This window comes from Nothobranchius furzeri, chromosome 1, assembly GCF_043380555.1.
Source record: "Nothobranchius furzeri strain GRZ-AD chromosome 1, NfurGRZ-RIMD1, whole genome shotgun sequence".
NCBI lineage: Eukaryota > Metazoa > Chordata > Actinopteri > Cyprinodontiformes > Nothobranchiidae > Nothobranchius > Nothobranchius furzeri.
The window spans coordinates 80,031,348-80,049,669 of NC_091741.1; the positions used below are offsets into that span (position 1 = coordinate 80,031,348).

The 18,322-nt window shown below is 40.1% G+C and overlaps 3 protein-coding genes and 1 long non-coding RNA gene across 5 annotated transcripts in view; 3 read left to right on the plus strand and 1 right to left on the minus strand.

Moving 5' to 3' along the window:
* Positions 1-2,130: 2,130 nt before the first annotated feature.
* LOC129162901 (uncharacterized) lies at positions 2,131-16,678 on the minus strand. Its single transcript, XR_008562890.2, has 5 exons — positions 16,589-16,678; positions 16,442-16,492; positions 2,759-2,852; positions 2,503-2,629; positions 2,131-2,219 (listed from the first exon to the last, which is right to left on the minus strand). It is a non-coding gene; the product is annotated as an uncharacterized lncRNA (long non-coding RNA).
* Positions 6,499-7,586, plus strand: LOC139071005 (uncharacterized). Its single transcript, XM_070553853.1, has 2 exons — positions 6,499-6,734; positions 6,821-7,586. The coding sequence occupies exons 1-2, from the start codon at positions 6,663-6,665 to the stop codon at positions 7,355-7,357; spliced, it is 609 nt and encodes a 202-aa protein (XP_070409954.1). The 5' UTR covers positions 6,499-6,662; the 3' UTR covers positions 7,358-7,586.
* On the plus strand, positions 10,946-13,491 carry nkx3-2 (NK3 homeobox 2). Its single transcript, XM_015949991.3, has 2 exons — positions 10,946-11,634; positions 12,234-13,491. Exons 1-2 carry the CDS (start codon positions 11,262-11,264, stop codon positions 12,656-12,658), a joined length of 798 nt encoding a protein of 265 aa, XP_015805477.1. The 5' UTR covers positions 10,946-11,261; the 3' UTR covers positions 12,659-13,491.
* The window catches only part of rab28 (RAB28, member RAS oncogene family), a 36,985-nt gene continuing 35,311 nt past the window's right edge, over positions 16,649-18,322 (plus strand). For both annotated transcript variants that reach the window (XM_015949970.3, XM_015949979.3), the window contains exon 1: positions 16,649-16,858. In XM_015949970.3, coding sequence (XP_015805456.1) covers positions 16,784-16,858 — 75 coding nt within the window. In that variant the 5' untranslated portion in view covers positions 16,649-16,783. The remainder of the gene's footprint in view (positions 16,859-18,322) is intronic.

Below are 18,322 nucleotides of genomic sequence, written 5' to 3' on the forward strand. Positions count from 1 at the left end.
ATCTGTGTGTCTCCTTTGATCCGCATTAGTGATATTTTCAGCACCAGAACAATGAAGCAAAGAAACAGATTCCTGAGTTTGTTAGTAATTTTATTTATTAGGTGCATCTGACCTGTTCTATTTTTCTCTGAAATGAGATCAAATCAGTGCTTTTATGGGTTGTCTCCTCTCTGCACTAGAAAATGTACTTTATTATAATGTTCACCGTAATGCATCTTGATGTTCTTAACAAATAAATTAAATCAAAGATATTGGTCAATAATGCCAAATATGTAAATTTGTGTTTCAGTCATTTTTATACTGGCTTAAAAATACTTCATTAAGTCTACTAAGCAGGGGTGTAGAACGTGTTTAATAGGGCCAGCCCAGTAATGATCTTGGAGAAAGTCAAATAAAGGGGGGCAGAAGGAGATGTTTTTCCAGATGCCAAGAAGTATTTAATGCCACCCCCCACCCCCGCAAAGTGTGTCACTGAGAGTTTAAAACAAATTTTTTTGTTGTGCAAATATTGGTGTATTCACCTTTAATACTAGTTATTAAAATGCAGCAGTTGCTGGATTGGTGCAGTGAGAGTGTAGTTGAACAACGACCACTTTTTCAAGAATTTTGGATAGAAATGTAAGGTTAGAGATTGGACGGAGGACATTGTAGTCGTTTGGATCAGCACCTTGCTTTTTTAAGATGGGAGTGACAGCAGACATCTTAAACAGAGCGGGGAAAGAACCAGTGGTAAGAGATGACTTTATAATGTTGATGATGAGGGGTAAAAGGGATGGGAGACAGGCTTTAACTAAGGCGGTTGGAAGAGGATCTAGAAGACAGGTTGAAGGTTTAGATTTTTGGATGAGTGATGAAATAGTGGAGGCGTCTGGAATAGATAAACTGGACAGAGGTGAGGAATAACTAAACACATCAGGGGGAGGATGGACAGTAGAAACTGTAGAAAGGTGGTGAATTTTCTCGTTTTTCTGATTAAAAAAAGTCCATGATAGTGTTGCATACATCGTTGGAGTAAAAATGTAGTGGAAGAGACTGAGGAGAGCAAAAGATTTGGTTGACCAGTGAAAATAAAAACTTTTGAGTTGTCATCATTCATTTTTAATACATTTGCACATACCAGTATCCAGGGAGTTGTAAGCCATTTCAGCTGTGACCCACAGATGCAGGAAGTACACACAAAAATCTGGATATATACTTGGAGGTGGCACAAAGATATTTCATACGTCCTGTTGGAAATACTCCAATTATCTGTATTATATTGCACTTACTGATCAACAAACAGATGCTCTGCAAATCCTTGGAACTCTTCTTCCCATTCACATCCTTCCAGTCGATCTGCCCTCCAACACCAGTGCTGAAATGTATGAAAACACAAATACACACCAAGATCCTGTTGCCATTAAGACAAACACATTTTTATATCCAGCATGACACAATTTCACATGAATACCTGGGATCTTTAAGCCACTCCTCCAGTTCCTCACCGTCAGACATGGTCATCAGTGGGGTGTTGATGGTGTGCAGCATTTCAGCCACAGGAGCATCAGACAACAATCTGTGGGGCTAGGTTAGTGACAGCAGCAGCATCTGTTGCTCCCTCGTCTCTTCCAGTAACGCCAGTATGTGCAGCTGAAAAATTAACATTTTATTAAAAGCATTGTGCATTAACACCTACAGAAGCTAAACAGATCAACCAAGTGTTGTGAATTAAAGCCCCTGTGTGTAACATTTCATGTTGTCTATTAATAAACTCAGGTTTATCATCCACAGATATGCCATCTTTCATGATTAGTTTGCTCCACAATAAAACTTAAGAGTTCTGTATTCTGTGAGAGGAGCAGGAGAAACACTAGAACATGTATTGTGGTATACCATTGGTGGAAGTAAATCTGACACATTGAGGCTTTAAATATCATCTTCATAGCTTAAAACACAAATGTTTTACCTGAGCGAGGAACTGGTCCAGCACCCATCTGGCCCAGTCTGCATCTAGAGCTAAACACACCGCCTTGATGTTCAGAGGAGATGCAGGGAGCTCAAAGCCAAGTGGTAGAATGGGGAGAAAATGGAGATCTCTGGAACTGTTTTCATAGGTGAAAACTTTGATGAAGAAAGGTACCTTGAACACAGTGAGAGCTTCTCAGATCGGGCACCTTCCTGACATGGAGAAGAGGACTGGAAGGCATGTCGTACACAGGAATAGAGACAGATGATGCAGCCTGGGGAAAGAAATACAGCAAAAACATTAGTTATGATGCAGGAGGTGGAGATAGGCAGCTATGTGAAAGCATTCACTCTTGTACCCTTAAATCAAAAAATGTCTGAAGTTTGTCTGAAACCAACTAGACTTGTTTTAAGTCACTGACAAAAGTAGCATGGGGGTAGTAGGTCTGCTCCATTACAGCAAAGATGATAATCATGATTAAGACAGATATGGAGAGCAAACATTTGCAAGATCAAAATAAAGAGGAAAATAACAAGAAAGTTATATATGTGTCTCACAGTCATCGTGTGACAGTTTGATCCCTGTTTCTTGGTTAGTCGGTGTAACGTGATCGTGCTGCACATGTGCACATCGTTCCCTTTCCTAATGTCCAGAAGGATGGTCCAAAGTACAGATGCAAATACCCTAAAAAACAAATAACACCCATTCATATTTATTCATTTATTTATAGCTTCATAATAAATACGATAGCTTTTAAAAATGATTTTGCTGTTATTCTCTAATGTAAATGCATCATGTCTCAGAGTTCCATACCTTGGTTTAATTTCTTCCTCATCTTTCGTGTGTAACTCAGAAGTATGGCAGGTCAGTGAAGCCTCCAGTTTCTCCCTGGACCTTAGACAGTCACCTGTGGAAATTTATAAAACCATATTCATTGACATGACATTAGTTGCAGGTAAGAGATTTAGTTTCTAAACTGTATCCATCCAGACAATGCAGCTGTAAAAAACATGAAAGTGGTCTGTCTTCATTTATTAAGGTTTATAACCTGTAGCCTACTATTAAATGGAATGATCACAAGCCAGATTTGCTCACATTTTATTTGTATATTTTTAAACCCAAATACTTTTTAGCCAACACCATATAAAACTAGAGTACTAAACTGTGTAATGGTTGGGATTACTCACGCCGTCACTCTCGTACCGAAAATCAAGCCTGGCTTGTACCCCAACACACATTTATTGGTAGAGATCTGGTAGAAATAAACACACCATCTCCCTTTATGGTGTGCTTGACAGAGTCACACAAGAGTCTCCACCAGCTTACACATTACTTTGCTCTGTGATCGTGCTTATTATTATTACATGTTTTTCTTTCACAACACGTGTCTCAGTTTACATGTTTAACAAACCAGATAGATTAGAATTAGACTAATCTATTAGATACACATAAATTATTAGACATCTAAACCTATACTAATTTTGACAAAAACCTGTATTTTGATAGAGTTGTAAAATTATTGAGCTAATTGGTTTTAACACTGTCTATAATACAGACAGATTAATAAGGAGGCTGTAAGCTAACAAAGCTAAAACCCAAATAATGCTAAGCAGCATTTAAGTGGCACATTTGTTCATTTAATAATTTTAGGGCTTTAACTAATTATTACAACTTGTATGTTTTTCTTTTTTTAACCATACCACAAACATAAAATCAACAGTTTTTCTATGAACACACTTATAAAGCTTTCTTAGCTCAAGTCTTTAACACTAACTGCCAGTATTAGGTCCTTAAAGTAATTAACAAAGCTAAAGTAAATATTTTTCTGACAAGTTTTGACCAAGTTTGCCTTACCTTGATGAAGTTTTACTTTGAAAATCAGTTCATTTCAAACAAAGACAATGCTAAATGCAATATCTGCAGTCTGCTCCTTCTTTTCTCCTCCTGGGAGAAAAAAAGGGAAAGGAGGGGAAAAAGGCGCTTCCATTTCCCAGAGCCAAGACCGTAGATGAGCCGAGTGTTAGTCCCGTCCTCTGGTTCGGGGGCCAGAGGCAAAATGGATGTGACTGTTACGGATCTGCCGGCCTGAAACCGGATCCAGCGCGGAGTCGTCTGCTATCTGGGTTAGCGCTTTAGAGAGAGGGAGAGACGCCTGCTCATGGCACAGAAACTTTCCCTGGCCCACTTGCCATTTTTAAAAATGCTCTGCATCCTCTTCTGGATGTCGGAGGCACCGGTTTTGAGCCAGTTCAGACCCAGGAATCAGATACCCTAGCTCACTAGGAATTTTTAAAAGCTTTGAATTCTCTTCTGGAGGTAAGGGGCGCCAGTTCTGAGCTGGTTCTGACCCGGTTCCGACTCAGAAACCAGCTTCCCTGGCATGCTAGCCATTTTTAAAAGCTCTGCATCCTCTTTGGAGGTTGGGGGCGCCAGTTCTGAGTCGGTTCTGACCCGGTTCCAAACCAGAAACCAGGGTTTTTAAAGCTCCACATCCTTTTTTGGATGTCAAGACTGGCAGTTCTGAGCCGGTTCAGACCCAGGAACCAGATTCTCTGGCTCACTAGGAATTTCAAAAAGCTTTGCATCCTCTTCTGGAGGTCAGGGGTGCCAGTTCCGAGCTGGTTCTGACCTGGTTCCGACCCAGAAACCAGCTTCCCTGGCACGCTAGCCATTTTTAAAAGTTCTGCATCCTCTTTTGGAGGTCGGGGGTGCCAGTTCTGAGCTGGTTCCGACCCAGAAACCAACATCCCCAGCTCGCTAGGAATTTTTAAAAGCTCCCCATCTGCTTCTGGAGATCAGCGCGGACCTCCTTGACTTGATTTGGGCTCAATGAGTTGGCAAGTATTTTTCTAAACTCCACCACGGTGCTCTGGAGGATAGGAGACATTTTGAACTCCCATCACATCACTGGGATTGTGATCCTCTGGTCTGAAGTGCGGAGCAGAAACAATCGTGTTTTCAGTTTGCCCAAAACGCCAGGAACGGAAGATTGTGCCTTTCATTCTCTTATTTGAAAACCCGTGGACTCTGTGTCCGTACCTGCTGAAGTTTGTACCTCCTCTACACAATAATTTACCATTTTTTAAGAAAAATGAACACAATCCAAGACTAGTGAACCCACACACTGACTCAATAACATGACCCATCTACCCGAAAACATACTCTCCAGACTGAGCTTAAGGCAGGACTAGCTTATAACTCATTTTGGTCGCTTGTATCCGTGATCTAGTTCTTTCGGTCACTGCTCAAAGCTTGTGACCAAGTTGAGGGTTGAAATGTAAATCTACCTGTAAATCAAGAGCTTTGCCTTCCAGCTCAGCTCTCTCTTCATCACAACAGATCGGTATAACACCCGCATCATTGCAGATGCAGCACCAATCCGCCTATTGATCTCACGCTCCATCTTTCCCTTACACTTGAACAAGACCCAGAGATACTCAAACTACCCCCCCACTTGACGCAGGACCTCGTCCCTGACCCAGAGAAGGCATTCTACCCTTTTCTGGTTCAAGACCATGGTCTCGGATTTAAAGGAGCTGATTCTCAGCTGAGTGTAAAGCGACCGTGTTTTTAAAAACATCTTCTCTAATTAACAAATACTTAGTCACAAGGTTTTACCATGATCAAAATTAGCCTCACAAACTGTCTGGCTCTGCAGGAATCCAGGCATCTCTTTATTTAACATATTTTGCGGTCCTTAAAGGAGGAAATCCCAATAAAACTTCAAAATAAATATCGCACAGTCCAAACAATCAACCACACAGCAAGAATGATCCATCTGTGTCACTAAATTATCCTCCAAATGGGCAAAGCATGTGTGCTACGACACTTGCAGGGATTTTTGATCCTAATGGACATTCGTTGATAAGGTTTCACCCAAACCCAAAAATACTTCTTTCTTGCATTGATTTAGGTATGTACTGCCCTAATCTCCAGGAAAAATACACATGTCACTTTAAATCTTATCAAAAGCTTCTTGTTTTGAGTAAAAAAAATCTTCCAACGGGGTAAGTTGCTTGGCCAGAATTCTTAAAACCATCAAAATAATCAAAATTTGTATCTTTATTTTTTTGATAATTTAATGCCCTTTTCTTATATTTTCAAGGCCTTGTATTTGGCTCTACTGAATTTGATGCTTTTTTATTACTTTAAGAACCCACCGCTATACCCTGTTTATCTTTATATCTTGCTATTCTTCAAGTGATAAATCAGTTTTGATTTCTTTTTCACATTTATTTTTGAAATACATGCTTGATATCAGTATAGCTTCTCTTATAGTCTTATAAAATGTTGAAATTTCTTTGAATTGTGTTCCCTTGTATGTTTTTATAACCATACCAAGAAGACTCCTTGAAATTTGGGGGCTTGTATTTCTCTTGTAAAATAATCCCTAATCTGCAAATATGGAAAGATATGTATATTTTCCAACTGGAACTATTCTCCCAGCTCTGGGAATGTCAGCAATTTACCATCTTTCAGTATGGTACATATTGTTCTCATGGCCCTGCTGTCTTGTGTCTCGTCTCACCTTTTTAAGTGTTCATTCTACTCACCTGTCCCTTGTTTCCCTGATTGCCCCTGTGCATTTAAAGCCTCTGTTTGTGCTTGTCTGTGCCAGATCCTCGTCCTGGCTTCCCGACGTGTCAGCCTACCTGCCATTATTCTAATAAACAATTCTTTTTACCTGCCAGACTGCTTCCTGTGCCTGGTCCCCTGCATGTGGGTCCAAATCAAACAACATTTTTTCTTGACAGAAGGATCTGACCACAAAGCATCCAGAGGTGAGCAGGTTGGTGTATGTTTTAGTTTTTCTGATAAGCATTGACAAATAAACGAGACAGCACATTCTAACGTATCCTATGTATTCCTGGATAGTCAGCATGCCTCTCAGCATATCTGCTGCTCACAAAGTCCGTGCACCTGCCGCTGCACCCAGAGATCCACGCTGAGCACCTGCAGCTGCACCTAGAGGTCCATGCCGATCACCTGCAGCTGCACCTAGAGGTCCATGCCGAGCACCTTCAGCTGCACCCAGAGGTCCATGCTGAGCACCTGCTGCCACCACGTCCTGAGCTCCACACTGAGCTCCAGCTATCTTCAAAAGCCCTAGCCGTGTCTTCCTGTCCTGAGGCTCCAGCTGTGCCGACTGAAGGGTTCCTGCCGAGCACCTGTCGCTCCCCCCAGAGATCAATACCAAGCACCTGCAGGTCACACTGGGCAAATGCCGATGCACCTGGAGATCCACGCCAAAATCCAGCCATTGTAAAAAGCCTCAGTCATCTTCAGAGGCCCCAGCCATGCTGCCCGGTCCTGAGACCCCAGCTGTACCACGTGAAGAGATTGGGGGTGTTTCTCAATGTCAAGGTGTCTCTGGCCTCGCAAGGCGATGTCTTGCTTGCGTCATGCTTATGAGGACACTGTCCTTCCTTGATCAAAGAAAACGTGGAGCAGATTAGCATCATGTGACCGCGGCAGTCACGTAATGGCAGGTGACACGGGAGATAACATTATAATTTATCTGTATAAGTTTCAATATAAATATATACCGAGCCTTTTACTATTTAAATTGTGTTTATATTTGTTAAATTAAATATGTTAGTGAGTTACTCCCTCCTAGCCACCAAAGCTGCAATGACTAAGCAACTAACCAACCATAGCTAACTGCTTTGGATCTAAAACAACATTTTAGATATCAGCCCGATAGCTACAATTAGTTTACTTGCATTTAAACTTGAAATTTTCCCCTGAAGTAGCTGTCAGCTCCTAATCCGCCATCCTTTTGAAGATACTGCGGCATATTCTGAGAAATTTTTGACCAAGGCTGGGCTACAAGACACCTCCCGTGTATCCATGCTCAGCTAGCTAAACGGCTAATGAGCGGAGAACACACGCCTCGGTAGAACATTAACATTGGAACACGCCTTGGTGGTTCCTGATGACATATATCCTAGGTAACCGGGGCAGGACCAAGACATCAAGACAAGGTTCCTTGGCATTGAGAAACACCCCCTGCCTCTCTCAGAGGAAGTCCAGCAGTCTGAGTTCCTGCCCCCGCACCTTTTTTATTTTTGCATTTCTGTTCTGAGTGTTGGGAGCCACCCTTAAGGAGGGGGCACTGTCTGGATCTGCTCTTTTTGCCCCTGCTGTCTTGTTTCTTGTTTCCCTTTTTGAAGTGCTAAATTGACTCTCCTGCCCCTCATTACCTACCCACTTTAATAGAGAGGGCTTAAATTATTTTTGCACAAACTACTACTATTCATATTACTGTTATTACTACTACCAACTTTTAAGGGAGCGTGGAAAATCTCATTAGGTATTAATCTACTTCTGTTTACTTTATGTAACGTATGATTAGAAGAAAATTGGCTGTAATCTTGGATCTTAAAATGTCTGAAAAAACACATAATTGGAAATTCCTGCTTATACTATTGGGAATAATTTGGTTAAAAAAAATTCAGAAAGTAAAACATTTTTTCTTTATCTACATCAGTGCTTATAGATGTGCATCTCTGTCAGAAGAACCTGCATTAACCTAATGGATATAAATTTGTCAGAAGTTCTGCTCATCAAACCTAAATTTGCTGGACACAAAGTCTAACAGACGTTTGTGACTTAGTCATGAATTTTAAAGTAATTTTTGGTAAATGTGTCTGTTGGTGCTATTGGTGTGATGCTGAGGTAAATGGGTGATGTTGGTGTGATGGAATAAATATAAATATTTCATAATATAATCTCAAAAATCACAACAATAAAACAGATAATGATTAGTAAATTTTTTTTTCCAGAGTAATGATTCACAGCGATTTACTGAGAGGAGCCAAATGTGTTTTGGGCTTTTGATTAGAATGTCTACTGATCACCTCCCAGGGAGATGTTGTGGGCATGTTCTGTTGACAGGAGGCCTCTGGATCGACCAAGACATGTTGGAGGCATTATATTTCTATGTTGGCCAAGGGATGCCATAGAAATTCTACTGGTTGAGGGCAGAGGATGGGTTGGAGTACTTTGCCTCCTTAAGATGTGAACAACTTCCCTTAATTTATTAGATCAGACATTTTGCTCTCTGACAGAAAATCCTGCATGAGAATGTCCAGCCATCCATACAGGACCTTAAGGACACTCACACTTTGGTTATGCAGCAGGACAATGATCCAAAGCACAGTACCAAGGTGATCTTCTGAATGACCCCAAAAAAAAAAAAAAAAACTGAAAATTACGTCTCTATCTCTGTTCCTCTTCCTCTCTTTCACTGTGGGTCCAGTGTTCTTCACAGGCAGCCTTGAAACTATGCTAGTAGTTTTGGCTTTCATTTTAAACTGAACGTGTCCTCTCTAAAAATACAGAAAGTTTATTCTTACAGTTGATAAACTCTTATTTCTTCACTTGGTCTATTTAGTTTTATTGAAAGGATCACACACACACACACACACAGCTGAATGAGAAGAAAATCTGTTTCAATATAACCTTCTTTCCCACTTGATTAGAATGTTCTGTGATTATTTCACTGTAGAATTCTTACATATTGCTCCTTTAAAAGACGTTATGATTTTAGGCTTATTTTGGACATGCTGGATTAAGGGTGGGCTATTTGGAAAAAAATCCTATATACACATATATTTATATATAATAACATGATGTCTGGATTGGTCCGTTCATATGACACACCTGTGAACTGACATTTTAAGCTTGTCATCAAGCAATGATAAATATCCACTTTTGTACTTTTTGATCTGGAGAAAAACGTGCTGTAAGTTAATAATAATAATAATAATGATTATTGTAACAATTCGGGGAATTTTTAAAATCTCCTATTTTATTTAATCTATCTGATGTCTCAATTTCCAGTTCTTTCGTTTCTTGCTAATAAAGCTCTTATTCACCGCCTTGTTACATCAAATAAACACATGAATGTATTTTACAACCATTAATAACCAATGCCCTTCAGGATCATGTGCGTCCTTAAATCTGTTTAGTCTCATTACACCTGCCGAGTATACGCTCCGTACCACTATTACATCTCCTCGTTGTGATTTCCAAAAGATTTCATATTTTTGGGTTTCTTGTACAAAAATCAAAAAGAACGAATAGCCTGTGTTCAACATTGTTTTCGAGTCCCCGAACATTAGAAATGAACGAAACAGACACAACTTGAACGTTTTGGTTTTCTTCGTGATTTTTCGTGACAAATGATAGAAGTACAAAACTCAGAAAACAAGAATAGCACTACTAATGTGCATGTCTGTCTCATTGGATAACCAATAATAGACTAAATGAAACAAATGAGAGCATTAAACTGATTTGTCCTGCACAGGCTGATGTTTATCAGATAGAAAAGATTAAGCGCTGATGTCAACTGCGACAGGTCGTCAGCAAGCTGAGCAGCAACATTCTCATGTCAGATTAAATTAAACATCAACAACGTAGAGGATCGGTTGAAATATTTTGTTTTAAATAATAATTAGATCATTTAATCATCGTTGTGCATTTGTTCAAACGTTCAGCTTGTGCACGACGATTTGCATGTTAAATTGAAAAGTGGAATTATTATGTAAAAATGGCAGAAAACTACAATCATCATGCAGTCGAGGAGATAAAAGCAGCTAAAATAAACCCTAATGACCTGAAAATGAACCAGACCTGTCCGAGTGCGGCCAGACCCGTTCGTTAAGCACCTAATGTTTGTCCGATTGATGAAGGGTTGCGTTTGAAACGCTTTTATGATGTTGGAGCCTCTCTCTCCGATTTTTCGCACTGTATTTTCTTTCATTTATCTTAAACTCTTTTTAGGAGTTGAGAAAACAATCCAGTTATTCACGTTCGCTTTCCCAAACTTTCAAACATGATCTATACTGATTTGTACGAAAGATTGGTAACGTTTCAGCTGTAGCCAGCATGCCGATTCGATCTAAAAATAAAACCTCCTCTAAAATCGTTCTTAACTTTTTCCCACTCAATTGAAAGCAGCATGACGTAGTTTACAGTGACCAATCCGAATAAAGGCTTTCCTCCTCTCTAGACCAATAGGAGGAGATAAGGAGTGTCCGTCAGTCACAGGTGAAGCTTGTACGGTTAAAAAAAACTGGGTGAAAAGGGCCGGAGAGAGGAGCGAGCCTGAGCTGATGGTGGAGCTGTGCAGCGGAGCAGCATCGCCTCTGCGGATGTAGCAGGAACCTTCCACCGCTTCTCCCGCGGGGATGCAACCAGAAATCGCCGCTGGGGGAGACAAAAGTTACGCAATGTGGATGAACTGACATTTACTGAACGATCCGATCTAATTACTCAAGTTAAAAAGTGACTGAACGCCGCTGCTTTGAAAATGGCCGTTCGTGGCAACTCGCTGATGCCGTTCTCCATCCAGGCGATCCTGAACAAAAAGGACGACAGCCGACACTTGCCAGATTTGGACATGTGTCTGTCCAAGACGGCGTGCTGGAAAATATTCGGTGAGATGAACGTAGGCTCGGGGAGGAGCGACGGGGAGCCGTGTGAGCAGACTGAGCAGAAAGGCTACGACTCGGACTCTGGGCTTAGCGACGACACCGATAGGAAGACTCCGGGCGGGCGTAAGCCGGAGAAGGACGGGGACGCAGCGTCAGACGCGCCGGAGGAGAGCCTGCAAGAAGAGACGGACCACGAGTCTGCAGCTACAGAAAACACAAAGAGCGACACTGAGCCAAATAACACCACGGGTAAGTGGGCCTGAGGGGTGCGTGCGTAAAGTGTGGCTCCGTGATTTAGTGGATCTATGACGAATGTTCTCGATCTAAACCAGACAGTAGCGGTTAAATATGATGTTTATTATGGCCGGTAACGCTGTGCATAATGATAATGTGCGTTTCCTTCGGGGCACTGCAGTCGGTAGGCCTATTTTCTAAAGAACCTCTCCTAACTTTTACGCACGGCTTGTTGATTGTACGCGTGATTGTAAACAAGTTGAAACAAAACAAAACAAAAGGAGAAACTATGGTCTTGCAGTATGAGTATAAATGCTGCACTTTAAACAGTTATTTTAAATCATTTAACTCTTCCCGAATCTGATTGCTTAATTTCCCAAAATAAAACTCCTGCGTAACTTATTCGTTTCTAACGCTTTCACTCCAAAAATGACAACGAGCGTACATCATTTAAAGTTATTTAATTAAAGAAAAACTCAACAAGAATGTTTTTTTCTTAGGTGTGGATCATGTTATTTCTTGTCCCGATAACGCAGAACCCAGAGCAACCCTGCGTCATAAGAGACGCAGTCAGAGATCTAAAATGCTCCTGTGTGTGTGTCTCCTACTTTCAGACTCCAGCATCCTGGACGAGAAGAACCCGGATCAGCCCAAACAGCGCAAAAAGCGCTCCAGAGCCGCTTTCTCTCACGCGCAGGTATTCGAGCTGGAACGCCGCTTCAACCACCAGCGGTACCTCTCTGGGCCGGAGCGGGCGGACCTGGCGGCCTCCCTGAAGCTAACAGAGACTCAGGTCAAGATCTGGTTCCAGAACCGTCGGTACAAGACCAAACGCCGGCAGATGGCCGCCGATCTGATGGCGTCCACACCGGCAGCCAAGAAAGTGGCGGTGAAGGTTCTGGTGCGGGACGACCAGAGACAGTATGGGCCGGGGGAGATCATGCGGCCCCCGCTGCTCTCCCTGCAGCCGTCCTACTATTACCCCTATGCCTACTGCCTCCCCGCATGGACACTGTCTGCGTGCGCGGGGAATCAGTGAAAAGTCAGACTGTATTTATTCTTTTTATTATTCCTGTTCCCGGGAACCAAACTAACTTTATGTTTTTCTGACAAGAAGAGGAGACCCGAGGGAGCTGTTAATCAGTTCTGCGCCTCTGAACAGCCTCATTGTGTCGTCACAGCAACACCAGGGGGGTCACAAACTCTTCCGTTTGCTCTCCACACTCTGAAAATACCTTTTCACAATTTAAAAGATCGAATTATACTTTTTTTTTAATTTAAAATAAGAGTCTCTTTCGAAGGACCCCAGTAAAATTTAGGTTCAAAGACGGTAAATGTCTGAGCTGCAGTCGGGCGGACAGACAGGACCTGCTTATAAAACCTCTGTGTGGACTGACATAACAAAAATAGAAGCAGCTTAGGCCTGTTTCTCTGTGTGCTGGCTGGGACCCCCTCCCGGATCTCCGAGGGCCCCTGGACCCTACTGTGGGACCCGGAGGCTCAGCCAGACCTAAAATAACACCTTCTGTTGGTTTTGACTTTACATGCGCCTTCCTACCTCTGCGAAATAGACACGTTCCATTGACTTTCAAAATAACTGTCTCTGTTACAGTGTGTGTGTGTGCGTGCGCGTGCGCGTGTGTGCATGCGTGTGTGCATGCGTGTGTGCATGCGTGTCTTGCTGTGTTTGTTAAGGTAAGATATTTAAGCACTTTTCAGCATATCTGTTACATTATTTCCGTGTAAATGCATGCAGCGTTTGTTGGCCTGAGAGCAGGAGGAGGCAGGCTGAAACAAACCCACTCCCAGTTGAAATGTTTGATTTGTGTCAAATGGCTGATTAGATTGAATTAAAACATATCAGACATTTCATTCATGATGCTTCTTTTTGTGGGGTTTTGGGACACGAGTGAGAGGAAACACATTAGAATTACATACGTCTGACTGTTTTATCTAAGCGCCATGATTTTTAAAAGTAATGCATTTTATTACACGTGATTAGTGATGTATTCATTAATATTAATATTTTTGCCATTGCAAATTAAAATTTCCGGAGTCGTCTGGACAAAATGTATTTTTCTTCTTTCTGCCCATTTTTCTGGAGTTTGGAACAGAAACTGGATTGTTGTTTTTCCTGGACCAGGATTCCTCCTAGTGTTAAAATGATCCCCGAACAGGAAAGACTGACAGGACCATGTCATCACAACCAGAGGAGTATTCTGGTGTTAAGGAGCTCGGCGCACCTAGACGTATAAGCAGGTTTTTCACTTTTAGCAGAAGGCATCTGAAAACTATTTGTCTTTTATTGGAGTGAAATATTGCATGAGTCGCCTCATTTGTGACTCTTAACGTCTAGGAGGTAATACAGGTCAGGAGTTGCTGCGTCGCTTTTCACTGACTTTTTATTTCCTTACAGACGCAAGGAGTCTGACTGTAGATCAGCGCGTAAAGAAGACCTGGAGTCTTCGGGATTTGATCTCATATCAAAATAAACCCAAAATAAAAAGCCAACTCGCGGCTCTGAAAGCACCCTTCATTCCCAGCAGCAATCAGCTGACATTTAAATGATCCAATTTCAGAAGTGTGTGACATCTGGCGGAACTACCTTTATTACTCATCAGTGCATGTTTTGGTTAATCAGAGTACTCTCGTCTTTGCCATATAGGGACTATTCTCTCTTTAAGGTGCCGATTTGTTCTAAATCGAATCAGTCTGACGCAGGTTTGCGTGCCATCACAGGCCACAGTGCGCTGCTTCTTCATGGCGCACTGAAGGCTCCGCGTCTGTCTTAGAATAGGTGACCTAATTTTCTGTCCCCAGTTTCCCTCTCAAGCCATTGTTAGTTTTTTAAATAATATTTTAATATAATTACGCTGATTTCACACTATATATTTTAAATTCACCTTTTGTTTAGATAAATAAATCTTTATTGGACTTTTCAACTCCTGTAAAAATAGTAAATAAAAGATTTTTTTAAAGCAACGTTCATGTGATAATTTTAGTTTTTATTGTGACTTATTTGGTTTCCAATGGGATTTATCCCAATTTGAACGCTTGTTGTTAACAACTACGGCGTTATGGTCCATAAACCTGGAGCTGAACAGCTTATTTCGATTTTTTATATTTGAAATACAATTTTAATCGCTTTGTTATTTTAAATTTTCATTTTAGTAAGATAAAACATAATTGTGATGGGACACCGCAGCAGATTCACCGATGAGAACATCAGTCAAACGCATTATTGTTTATTCACGCAGAAATCATTAGATGGGTCTTAACGTAGCTATAACTAAAACAACCATGTTCATTTATGTTTTGAATGTCGCATTTTTATCAGACATCTATTCTCAGAGATTAATTTTAACCAAATGTGATTTCTGATTCGTCATGTCAAAATGAGCTCAGCTCGTTGGATTTTGTTTGCATGCATCCTTTAGGTCGAAGCGCTCCTGAATTTTCTAGATATTTGCACAAAGTAACTTTTATTTGAACTAAAACATGAACCCACCTCAGACAGAGAAATAATGGTTGTCCCTCACATGTAAAAAAAAAAAAAACCCGAGACTTTTAACACTATTTGTTTTTGTATTCAGTAATGAAAGTTCTATGTGATCAAGTGTTTAATAAAAAATATACATTGTTTACTTATAATTCATCCATGCACATTAAACCCGCTGCAGAATATTTTAAATTAAAGCACGAAGCATGTAAGTCTCTTATTTTTAAACGCATCCTCTCTTTTGACCTATTTTCCTTCTTTTAAAAAGTGCCTCCCAAAGTTTTCTCTCCTTTCTTCTTTTAGCAAAACTGTCAGCAGACATGAGAGCATCTCATGACAGAGAGAAGCTGCCACCTGTCTCAAAGTGGCTCAGGTTCAGGTTTCTTTCCGCTCAGCGATATCTGGGAAGACGAGGAGCGACATTCAACAGCAAATCTAATCCCAAACACCAGGAAAAGATGTTTTCTAAACTCTCTCACTTTATCATTTCACACGCTTGGATTTGTGAATAAACGTCATTCTGCAGAAAAGAAAAGTGAAGGGAAATATTTCTGAAGTGAGATGTCCCGTGTCTTATTCTCTTCCAGAAGCAGGCCACATTTATTTTCTTATCTCCAAATTTATTTCACGGATTCTAAATTGATTTTCCAAAACAAAACAAAACAAAAAAAAAAAAAAAAACAAACAAACAAACAAAAAAAGAAGTGAGAAATATCAATGTTTTCTAGAACATATGGACAAAAATACCATAGTAAATGCCTGAAAGTGTGTAATTTTTATTCATTTGCTCATTTTCATGGCTTTATAATCGAATTTTGAATCACGCAAAAATTAACTTCAACCTATTGCAACAGGAAAACGCTGAAAATATTTTGTTCCGCGTATTTGAACAAAATGATCGCTTGTGAAATATATAACTGAGATTCAACTAGTTACATAATCCTTAGCAGCAGGATTATAACGTCAACTTCTTGCAAATTCCTTATAATATTCAAGATTTGCTTCACAAAGATTCTACATGCCTAAACATCGCTGGAAGCGTTTGACAAAAATTAAATAGAGCAATTATCGATAATTACAAGTTTGTTAAGTGTGTTTCTAAACGGATGCATAACAATAATAATGCCCGATACCCAATATGACGAGATTGTCTCTTCAAATATTTTATTCCATAAAAAATGTATACAAAAAATAAATCAGCAAGAAATTTAAATGTGGAATATTAAAATAAATGAAAATTAAATTATAATTACAAGTTAGAGGGAAAATCTTTTCTTCTATCGACATTTGCCGTTACCATAGCAACAGTAGAGCGTTACTCACAGGACTCACATGCGATCCAACTTCCGGTTGTAATCGTTTCCTGTTGAGATGCTACAAAACAAAAAAAAATACAGACTGAATTACAATGCTACGGTTACAATACAGTCTTTGTGGTGGTCGTTATCCTAGTTTAAAAATAAAACGAACCCTCCAAAAAATAAAAAATAAAAACGTTGAGGCAGCAGCGCGTGCGTGATGCAAACTTCGCAGCTGCAGCCTCTAGCTGGAAGTTAAAATGGCGTCTGTTGTAATCCGTCAGTGATCGCTCTGATAGCTGGACTCAGCAGCCTGTAACTGGTTACCAGCGTTTCTCTGTCAAACGTTTAGAGGATAGCTAGCAAGATGTCGGACTCGGAGGAGGACAGTCAGGACAAGCAGCTCAAAATTGTCGTGGTTGGAGACGGAGCGTGTGGGAAGGTGAGAGCGTAGCAGCAAAACGACCACTTGTTGTTACGCGCTATTAGAGAACAGCACAGCTATTCTAGCGTCACATTTGTCGGCAAACTGTGTTTTTGTCTGTTGCGAGACTTTTCAAAGCAGCATCCAGCTCCTGCTGACACAGCACTGCCCTAGTCACCATGGCGACCGACGCTAATGCAGCTAGACAGGCTAGCATCATAGCTAACAACAACACAGCACAAAAACAAAGCAGCACGGAACGTCAAAGCTTTTCCTTCTGATTTTAGCACCGCAACTTAAACACTTAAGTTAACACCTACATCACGTTTTCTTTGTTTTGTACTGCAAACGTTTAAAAAAGACAGGGAGAAATGTGTGAGTGTGTGTGTGTGTGTGTGTGTGTGTGTGTGTGTGGTTTGAGAATATCTCATGTCACAACTTCTGCGTTTATCAAAATAGTTAGTTAAATAACACAAAACAAATAATGTCAAACCTTTTGTGTGCAGTATTCAAGCTGACATCTTCAAATATCTGTTATGTGTTGTACAACACAAAAACATCTTTCTTTTTAAAGATATTTGTGTTGTGCTCCTACTAAAAAGGATTGCTTAAGCGATATGTTTTTCATCAAAATGCCTTCATGCTTTCTTATTAAAACTACATTATAATAATTTACATATCATTGGAGGGAATCTGAAATGCCTGCTCAGCCATTTGTAAGGTTAGTAAACCATGACCTTTCTCCTTTATTCACCAGAACTGAAGTGTTAGCTCTTAAAGGCTGACGACTTGGTGGAAATGTTAATAAATGTACATTTGTGTTTACTAAAAAAAAGTACTGTTTTTTTAATTGCTCTAGTTCGTCAAAGTAGCTTTGCATAAAAAGCATAAACAAAAAACAAATAGATAAACAAACAAATAAATAAAAATAACTGGATGGTAACCACTTAATTAGATTACTAATTTTAGCTTTATTTGGATACTAAACAACTATGTTAACATGTCATAATGCAGTCAGTAGATTCCCTAAATCAAATAGTATGTTTCCAATTATTTATATTTGACTTAATACAAAAAGTTTACATGTTGAAAACAACAGAAACAATCATGAGGAATAACAAAGTTATAAAAATGTGCCATTTTCTTTAAAAACAGAATTATTTTTATTTGGTTTGCAGGAGGGGAAAGCAACTTTATTAAAGTGATAAAAATCAAATAGCATTCATGCAAAGTTGATGAACAGTTAAAGTTATGATTCTGTCTTAATGATGCATTTAAATCGAACACAAATCCGTCATTCTAACCACTTAAGTCTATCCAGCTTTTAATCCATGATGCATGTACTATTGAGTGAAGTAGTAGACTTGTGTCTGTGTTGCTGTGTTTTATTGTAACGGCAATTGTTTACTTTTGAGTAAATATACAGTTTCTTGCATCAGTGCATTGCCAAGAAGCACACTTTAACTAGAAAATCAGATTTGA